Source organism: Eptesicus fuscus, chromosome 15 (assembly GCF_027574615.1).
Source record: "Eptesicus fuscus isolate TK198812 chromosome 15, DD_ASM_mEF_20220401, whole genome shotgun sequence".
NCBI classification, from domain to species: Eukaryota; Metazoa; Chordata; class Mammalia; order Chiroptera; family Vespertilionidae; genus Eptesicus; species Eptesicus fuscus.
In genome coordinates this window covers 73,331,058-73,340,147 of record NC_072487.1, presented here as the reverse complement: position 1 = coordinate 73,340,147, position 9,090 = coordinate 73,331,058, and the positions used below count along the sequence as shown (strand labels likewise).

The 9,090-nt window shown below is 61.6% G+C and overlaps 1 protein-coding gene across 3 annotated transcripts; it reads right to left on the bottom strand.

Moving 5' to 3' along the window:
• Positions 1–1,365: 1,365 nt before the first annotated feature.
• SLC2A8 (solute carrier family 2 member 8) lies at positions 1,366–9,090 on the bottom strand. 3 transcript variants are annotated; one of them, XM_054727516.1, is made up of 10 exons: positions 8,935–9,090; positions 8,679–8,841; positions 8,246–8,452; positions 6,892–7,012; positions 5,402–5,601; positions 4,562–4,705; positions 4,365–4,473; positions 3,677–3,850; positions 3,124–3,269; positions 1,366–1,942 (listed from the first exon to the last, which is right to left on the bottom strand). In XM_054727516.1, the coding sequence occupies exons 1-10, from the start codon at positions 8,988–8,990 to the stop codon at positions 1,805–1,807; spliced, it is 1,458 nt and encodes a 485-aa protein (XP_054583491.1). In that variant the 5' UTR covers positions 8,991–9,090; the 3' UTR covers positions 1,366–1,804. The 3 variants fall into 3 exon arrangements, with proteins under 3 accessions (XP_054583491.1, XP_008153547.2, XP_008153548.2); XM_008155325.3 differs by having other exon boundaries at positions 6,892–6,991; XM_008155326.3 differs by lacking the exon at positions 3,124–3,269 and having other exon boundaries at positions 1,857–1,942; positions 6,892–6,991.

Sequence of the window (9,090 nt, the reverse complement as noted above, 5' to 3'; positions counted from 1 at the left end):
AGAAGGTGGTATGGGTAGGAGTTGCTGAGGGAGCTGGGCAGGAAATGGAATGCGAAGAGAAAAATGTATAAATATTTCACATGTTCCTTTCAGAGCGCACCTTGGACATCACACCAGCTTTGCTCCGCCACCACCAGCTAACAGCACCCAAACACTTATTCTGGGACGTCCTCAGTTCTAAGTGATGCCATAATGATTTCATCCTCACAGCAATCCTATGAGGGAGACAACATCTTTATGCCCATTTTACAGACCTTCAGAGGTTAAGTGACTTGTACAGGCCACATAGGGAGTAGTGCACCTAGAACTGCAACCAAGTCCACTGGCTCTTACCATGCTGCCATGGCTCCTGGCCCCTAGACTAGAGGAAAGAGACCACAGTAGGACTGAAGCCATGAGGTTTCCTTGCCCACAAGTTTCATCATCGCCCTTGCAGCCTGGGGGAGGGAGGTGTGTGAGCCAGCCCCTGCCTTCCCTCTGGTCCTTTGCCAATCCCCATTTGCAGAGGCTGGGGATGGCCAAGCAGGAGCTGGCAGCAGCCTCTGCTTGAAGTTCCATGTCAAGAAGTTTCCTGGGCAAAGACCTGTCTTCCGTGAGGTGGCTGAGAGGGGGTGGCCTGTTATATTGAGTTGTCTTTGGTGCTGACGCACTGGGAACAGATTCTGAGATGGTAGGGAGCAGGCCCCTGTCCAGCCGGGGTATAACCTTCTGGGGTGCAGGACAAACAATAGCTTGACGCAACCCCAGGAGAGCTGCAGGAGAAATAGCCACGTGTGCAGGTGGGGATTTCGACAGCTCTCTCTCAATAACCAGTACAACAAGCGGACAGAAAATTGGTCAGGATGGTGGAGACCCGATCCACGCTAAACAAGCTGGCATTTGTAGGACACTGGCCGACATGACAATGCGGTTGTCAGCCCAGTCAGTGGCCACATGCAGCACTAACGACAGTGTAGATGTGCAGTTATCCACACAGAAGATGAGCCTACACTTGGACGTGACCTTGCTTCTGGAAGGCCCTAGGAATTTGGATTTTGCTGAGGTTGAGAGCTGTCCTGTGTAGTACTTGGCCCATTTTAGGAAAATCAGAGAGCTGCTGCAGGATCTTCCAGAAACCAACCCTGGGGTCCCGTCCTGTTCTCCCCACCGCTCTGCTCTGAACCGATGCCCAGCTCTCCAGCCTCATTACAGCTTAACATTCAGTGCTGAGGTGGGTGCACACAGCGGCTGCACCCCTGGGAAGTGAGTACAGCAGGTTACGGAATGGGAAATAAACCCTCAGGTTCTCAGAGGGCCGGGTTATGGGACAGGAAACTGCCCTCCTCAAACTGCAGCTCACAGAGAGGCCGGGATCTGACTTTCTGAGTCAAGTCTTTATTTGGCAAACAAATGCCTTCCTGGGAGGCCATGGGCCACCACCCAGCCTCCAGAAGCACCTCCTCCAGAGGGTGAGGAACCAAGCGTCCCCCTCCTCCACTGTCACTTCATATCATGACAGGAGGGCACAGGAGGCCTGGCCACAGGGCACTGAAGACCCTCTGAGATGTCCCCTCCTCCCCAGTCTCAGAGCAGCGGTGGGAACTGGACCCAGGGACTGGGAACCTCATGTGCGTGGCTCGTGGGCTGTAGGGAGCTGAGCAGGAGGGAGGGACCTGGAGGATGAGGCTGTGAGTGGCTGTGGTCCTGGATCCTGGATCCTGGCTCCCTGGGGGCTGGCAGGGGCTCTGGGCTCTGGCTGAGGCCCAGCTCGAAGTCACAGGCAGGCTCTGTCCCCTCCGGTGCCCACTGTCCTGGGAAGGGACTGTCATCGCCCCTCAAAATGGGCTGTGATTTGCTCCAAAGTCTTCCCTTTGGTTTCAGGGACACAGAGCCACGTGAAAAGGACACTGGCGACGCAGAAGGCGGAGGCGAGCCAGAAAGCACCGTAGGGCCTGAGCACCTCCTGCAGAGAGAGGGGAAGCGCCACAGTGACTGAGAAGGCAGCAGCCCTCACGCGACCACCCTCCTGCGCTGCCCAGGCGCACGGCAGTGGAGGAGGCTGAGCAGTGCCCACGGGACGGGCGGTGGGTGCTGGGGACACGGAGGCTCACTGTGATGAAGCGGCTGCCCCAGGTCAGAGGTGCACTATCAAGTGACATCTGGCTTCTCTCCCGGGGTCTGACTCCAGAGCCCACGCACCTTCCCTCTACACTTGGCGTTGGCCCTGCCCTCCGAGGTGCCAGAGGGAATGGGTGAGTGAACAGCAGGTGAGATGGGCAGTGAGCACACGGCACTCAGGGCCCAGGCGTGGTAGGAAGACAGCAGTTCCCTTTGGGCAGAGCCTGTCCATCCTCCCAGCCCAGAAGCACAGCCCCGCCCTCCCTAGCTGTCCCTCCCTGGGGCAGCTGCCTGAGGGGCCCGCACCTTGGACAGACTCCAGGCCGGCCCTGGGCATCCCGGCCCCAGCCCAGCCTCCTGGTTTACTCTCCCACACTGTCCACTGCCGTCCCAGCCCTTATCATAACGGCGACCCTCTCCATCCCATTCCTTGCTCTCTGGCACCGTGAACAGCCTGGAGGTGGTATGTACCAGGAGACCTGGGGGAGGGGGCAAATGACTGAGCAAATGCTCGTCTGTCTGCTCTAACACCATCCCCCCACTGGCTGGGAAGCCCCTCAGGCAGGGCCGGGTGTGTGTCAGGTCTATCCATGAAAAGGTAGCAAAATGTTGAACTGAACTGATGCTCCCGTCAACCCCAGAGGAAGGAACGGCACCCTCCTCCACGTCCAGCCAAGGCAGCTGGTTCAGAGGTCAGCGGCACACCCAAGGTCACTGAGCAGGGAAGTGGCCCAGGCCCAGTTGGGGCCCAGGCCTGAGGACTCTAAAGCCAGAAGCTCCCCACACAGCCCTCCTTCCCGACCTGTGTCAACGTCCAGTGGGGAGGCCCTCCCTGCTGTCCTCCACCATGACAGCCCGAAGGCTCCCGAGTGGTCCCCCCGGGTTCTCCTCACCCCTGACCAAGACGGCTGATGTCCCCGGAGGGTGGGCCAGCCTATTCACTGACGCTGAGTCTTTTGCGAAGAGAACAATCTAAAAGCACTTCTCTGCTGACCGGAGCGGGAGGCTGCCAGGGCCTGGACTCACCATGAGGCTGCTGAACTCGATTGTCACCAGAAAGGCCATGAGCCAGTTGGTGAGGACACAGACGCCGGTGGCCACGCCCTTGGCATGCAGAGGGAAGATCTCAGACATGAGGAGCCAGGGGATGGGCCCCCAGCCCACAGCAAAGCCTGTGGAACAAGACAGGGTGTCAGAACCACGATACCAGACCCCGCGGCTCCCAGCAGACCCAGGGGCTGAAGTCTGGCCGGGCTGCCCACATGGGCTGAGGGGCCTGGATGCCGGGCTGGGCTCGCCCTCTGAGTCTTCCTGTTGTGAGGTGGCAGGCCAGGCCCTCTGCTTCTTACACTCGGGGTAACGATGGGGCCTACTCAATGCGTTGATGGGGGGATTGAGAGGAGAAGAAAAGGGCTTAGCTCGGTGCTGGGCCCGTGGCCAGAGCTATCAATGCAGACTTGGGACCTCTATGGACAGGTGGGACCAGGTAGGCCTGGACTTGCTGGGAGCCATCAGAATGCAGCAGTGACAGGGCAAACCCATTGGTCCCTACCCTACCTCCCCACAGGCCCCCTCTCACCAGCAATGAAGAGGCACATGCTGCCCACCGCCAGCCAGGCCAGCCCTACACTGGGGTCAGCAGGCTCCATGGAGACGGGCGCCAGGAGGTCGACGTGTGAGGAGTTGCTGGGGCTGCCCTGCATCAGCTTGAAGTAGGTGCCAAAGGCACTGGTGCTCAACACCATGACCACACCTGCAGGGGAGGGTGGCACTGGGCAGGGCGCTGGGGCATGTGGCTCCCCGGGCAGGAGTCTCAGCCCAGCGTGGCCACAGCAAAGTGGCCTGGACACCTCGGAGGGGGGCAGCGAGCAGTACCCACTCAGCACGCAGAGCAGCTCCCAAGCCTCCCGATGGCCCCATTACCCCCATTTCAGAGGGAAACTGAGGTTCAGAGAGGTCAAGTCACTTGCCCCCAAACCCATGAGCTTCCAAGTCACTTCCCCTCCAGGGCCCTCCGTTTCCTCATTGTCAGCTGGGGCCCAATGGCACCTTCCTTGCGGGTTCATTGCAAAGGTTACGGTGTGAGGCGGTGACGCCGTGAGCGCAGGCCTGGCCTGCAGCGAGCGCCCCGTTAAATCTCAGTCTTCTTCTCAGGGACACTTGTCCTCCTCCTCCCACCACATGGTGGCCTTGGCAAAGGCCCTCCAACCTGCAGTGGGAGCCTGGCCGGGGTCCCCCATTCGCACAGGCCGAGCGTCGGGCCTCACCTGACAAGGCCAGGAGCAGCCTGCGCCCAGCTCTGTCCATGACGAGGGCCGCTCCGGCCGTGAACAGCACCTGGATGACGCCCACAATGACGGAGGCCAGGCTGCTGTCCTGGGAGATGGGCAGAGGCGGCTCAGGCGGAGGCCCGGGGACGAGGCCGCACCCGAGTGGCATCTGCATGAGGCAGAGGCCTCTTTACCTTGAACTTGGCCTCCTCAAAGATAGTCTCCGCGTAGAACATGACAGCGTTGATCCCCGACAGCTGCTGGAAGACCATGAGGAAGATGCCGATGGCGAAGGGCTTGTAGATGCCGGGCCGCCTCAGCTGGGCCAGCTGGAAGCCCTGCTGGACGGAAGGGGGCGTCAGTGCTGCTCTGCCCTCTCCCAGGGCGCCCTGCTCCAAGGAGGGCGGGAGCCTCGTCTTCTGCTGGGCCCATAGACAGGCCTCTGCGTCACTACGGCCTCCCCATTTGTAAGCGGAAGGTCCTCACTCCATACATCCCTTCCTGATTTGTTTCGGGATGGCGGGGGGGGGGGGCACAAAGAGAGCACATGGGCTAAGGGCCAGGGGCTCCAGAATCCCACCAGCCTCAGGCCCGGGCCCAAGTCCTCACCACCACCACCACCACCGGCACGGCAGCAGCATGTGCCGACTCCTGTTTACATGAAGAAACTAAGGCCTGACAATGGGACAGTCACGCGGCAGGTAAGTGGCAGAGACTCAATTTCAACCCCTGCCTTACGCCCCCCCCCCCCCCGTAAAAAAAAAAGTCCGCAAGTCCGCCCTGCGTGTCCCTGGGACCCGGCCAGGCCTTTCTCTTCAGTAAGATCAAGGTTCAGGCTTTCCCAGTGACCTTCAAGGCTTGGGCCCTGCTAAGGAGCGGGGCTTGAGCAGGCCTTTGCTTGCTGGCACACAGGACAACAGTGTGTGTGTGTGTGTGTGTGTGTGTGCACTTACATCCTTGGGAGCGGCTCCCTGGCTGCAAAGGGGTGATGCCTCCCTGACCCCTTCCCCCAGCTCCACCTCCCAGCCCCTCACCTGGTGCTCAGCCCCGACAGGGGGCTCTTCCCAGCCCTGCTCAGAGCCCCACAGGAACCGCGCGGCAGCCAGGGCTTCCTGGTGCTTGTGCTGAGTCAGCAGGAAGCGCGGGGTCTCGGGCATGCAGCACATGAGCAACAGCATGAAGGAGGGGGGCACACAGCCCAGCACGGCCAGCCAGCGCCACTCCAGGATCCAGCCTGGATGGGGTCAGATGTCAGAGCCTGGGTGAGCTGGCCCGGGCTTTCTCGGCAAGTGCCTGCCCCTCACCAACCCAGGGGCTCAGCTTAAAGGGTGGGGACCTACCTACCTCTGCAGTCTGTCCCTGACACTGTGGTTATTGTTGAAATGCAGAAGTGAGACGGGTACTTCAATATGCTATTTCGGCTCCGTGAATATGTACGTAGCCATTATACAAAGAATGAGGCCCTGGCTGTGTAATGATGGCTAGGACCTGGCCATTTGTGTAACAGTTTGGGGGGGAACACTATGTACAGTCCTCACAGAGTCCTCGTGCAGACCCTCTGCAAGGCCACCCAGAGGCAGGCAAGGTTAGGGGACCTTTCACTGAACACCAGAGCATCAGAAGTCACGGAACCTGGTGATAATTTGACCCCTATGTCTGTTCCACATGTCAGTGTGTGTGCACGCAGGGCTTCGGCACACGCCTGGGCCCTGGGGCAGCCAGACTGCTGCCAGGACTCTGAATTAGTCAGCATGGTAAGTGGGTGAAAAGAAAGACCACGGACCTGCCAATCGACCCACAGGGCACACAGCCAGGCCCCCCCCCACACCCATCAGGCCCGACAGCCCCCAGCTCCCTGCCCTCCTTGCTCTCCGGCCACCCCCAGACAATTCTCACCGGGGGCCTGCTGCCAAACACTTCCCTCCACAGCCTTGGACCAGGGGGTTTTCTCCACCTAAAGACGGGACAGTCCAGCTCCGAGGCTAAGCAGGCCACGGCCATGCAGCCAGTAAGGGGCACAGGGCCTCTCCTGATTGGGGACTGCCAGATACGAGCCCTCCCTCTTTCTACCCAGCTCTGGTGCAAACACGCTGCCTCTGATGCTGGCCCCGGCTCTGACCTCAGGGTCCCCCGGAACCCGCCCTCTGCACTCTGCAAATCCAGTACTGATGTTTCTGAGGGAGACGTGCTTGGGCCCAGGTGCCTGGGCTGAAGATTTTTGGGGTGCCCCAGCTGCCTCTTGAGTCCTGTCGGTCACTGCACAGTGAGGTACTGACCTAAGCAGCCAGCTCTCCCCAGACCCTTCTGCCTAGGAGGATGCGCACACCTTCGTCAGCTCTTCCAGAACAGTCACACCCCACGCTTCCGGGTCTCAGGGAGGGTGTCTGGCAACCCAGCACCTCGGGCACTGGCTGTGTAACCCCGGGCAACTCCTGTGACTTCTCCTGAACTTCAGCTTCCGTGGCTTTAAGGTGGCCAAGTGGCCATGAACAGGGATCCAAAGAGAAGATGTGGAAACTCTTACCTGCCAGGTAGGCCAGGAGGATGCCTGTGACGACCATCAGCTGCACACAGGAGCCCAGCAGCCCCCGCACCTCCGGGTAGGCGATCTCGGAGATGTAGACCTGTGAGCAGTTCAGGGAGAGCTGCAGGCCCGGTGGGCCCCGCACTGCAAGCCCGGGTCAGAGCCTTCCTCAGACCTCCGCTCCCACCTAGTGGTCTGCAGCAGGTGTTTAAAGGGGTGAGGGTATCTATGTGGCTGCTGTGTGTAGGGTGATGGCTGGGTGGGCACAGAGCTTTGCACACTTGCATTTAATTGTATCATTGCCCTTGATAACACGCAGGCTGGTGCCGTGGGTGTGGGTGGGGCCTGAGAGTCTGCCTTTCTAACCAGCTCCAGGTGGCACTGCTGCTGGCGTGTATGGCTTGGATCCCCCTTGTCATCCAGACCTTGGAGTTAGAGCAGGGACTCTTCACCTCAGTAGTTATCAGTGACTATGCTCAGAGGCCAGCGGCCTCGCCCTTACTTCTGGGTTACTCCATGCCTGTGCCCATGGCGTGTTTTTGCCCAGTAAAAAACCCCAAACGTAAAATCCAACCCAGCTGCCCAGCAAACGCAGGTGAAATGATCGGCAGGTGCCGAGGGATGACCAGGGAGAAACTCAAGCCCCTGCTTTCAGTCTCGATCAGGTTGGGGGGTGGGTGGCGGATCATCCCAGCCCATGACCAGCGGCAGTTCCCTGGTCACCAGCCATCCCAGCTGCAGGATCCGAGTCCTTCATAAGCCATGACAGGGCTGATGTGCCGTCTCTCCGATTCCTCGCCCACTGCATGGGGTGACCTGCCATTCTCACTTACAGGGGAGGGAACTGAGGCCCAGAGAGGAGCTCTGCCCCCGGGAGTGGCAGAGCCGGGATGCCAGCTTGGCTCTGCTGGGTCAGGAGCTGACAGAGAAGCAGGGAAGCCGCGGGAGCCCTGGCGTGTGAGCAGTGAAGGGGAGTGGCCGGTGGCAGCAGCCTTTGCCCCAGGACAAAGGAGGCAGGATTTTCCTGCTGACTGTGCTCAGTGGTCTGGATGACAAGGGGGATCCAAGCCATACTGTGAGGCTTCTGTTGACCCTCCACAGATGCCATCTTATTTGTAGAGCAAAAGGGAGGCCGAGTGAAGTGGCACAATCCTGGGTAATCGCTTCGCCACTGACTAGTTGAGTCTGGACAAAGGACTTCACTTTCGGAAACTTACTTCATCGGCAAACGGGGCCCAGTGCAGGGTAAGGGAGATGAAGCAGATAAGGGCCACCCAGGAGGCCCGGGGCGAACCACGCCCCTAGGGCTGCTCCTTCTCCTCGGTCCCTGGGCGCGAGGCTAGGGGACACTCACCGGGGCCACTAGCGAGGCAACGCCGCAGGCCAGGCCCGTGAGGAGGCGGCCCCCGAGCAGCATCCACACTTCTTGGGCGGCGGTGATGACGGCAAAGCCGGCCACGAAGGGGACCGTGCAGATCAGGAGGCTCAGCTTGCGCCCGGCGCGGTCCACCAGCCAGCCTCCCAGCACGCCCCCCGCCGCCGCGCCCAGGGTCACGATGGCCTGGGGGGATCGCCAGCTGAGGACGGGGCGCCAGGGGGTCGAGGCCCAACCTCGCCCTCCACCCCACCCCCAGCGGCCTCCGAGGGAAGGGGACTGGGTGACCCCTGGCAGGGGAACCGGGACGTAATCGGCGGAGGGTCTCAGTGTCCTCCCCAAGCGAGGCAGGGGGCGGGTCCCATCGCGCGTCCCAGGGATGGGCGTGGGGGGTCCCAGCCGGCGGCCTCACCCCGAACCAGGAGGCGGCGGCGTCGCTGAGGCGTGGGGCCGGGGGCGCGGCGCGGCGCAGGCTCGGGATGGCCGGGGAGCTGTATCCGAGCGCGAAGCCGAAGCTGAGGGGGCCCAGGGCAGCGGCGAAGGCGGCGAGGAAGACGCGGCGGCCGCGGGGCACGCTGCGGGGATAGGCGGTCGGTGAGCGGCGCCGGCTCGTGCGCAGCGAGAGGGGCGAGGCCCCGCCCCAGGCCCCGGTTCCCCCGCCCGCCCACCTGCCACCCGGCGGCCGCAGGAGCGGCTGGGTGTCCTCCTGGTCCTCAGGCGCCATGTCCGCGGCCAACGCTGGCAGGTCCCGGTGCAGACACCGGCCTCTCCCGGCAGAGCCGCCAATGGGCCTCTCTGGGAGGCCCTGGGCGGCCGCGGGCGTG

What these genes read in the sequence shown, in the direction of transcription:
- SLC2A8 (XM_054727516.1), bottom strand. Translation starts at nt 8,990, where the DNA reads ATGGCGCCTGAGGACCAGGAGGACACCCAGCCGCTCCTGCGGCCGCCG. An exon ending in CTGCGGCCGCCGGGTGGCAG is followed by an intron (nt 8,842 to 8,934) that starts GTGGGCGGGCGG and finishes CTATCCCCGCAG; the next exon opens with CGTGCCCCGCGGCCGCCGCG. An exon ending in GCTGCTCCTGGCCTTGTCAG is followed by an intron (nt 3,851 to 4,364) that starts GTGAGGCCCGAC and finishes CCTCCCCTGCAG; the next exon opens with GTGTGGTCATGGTGTTGAGC.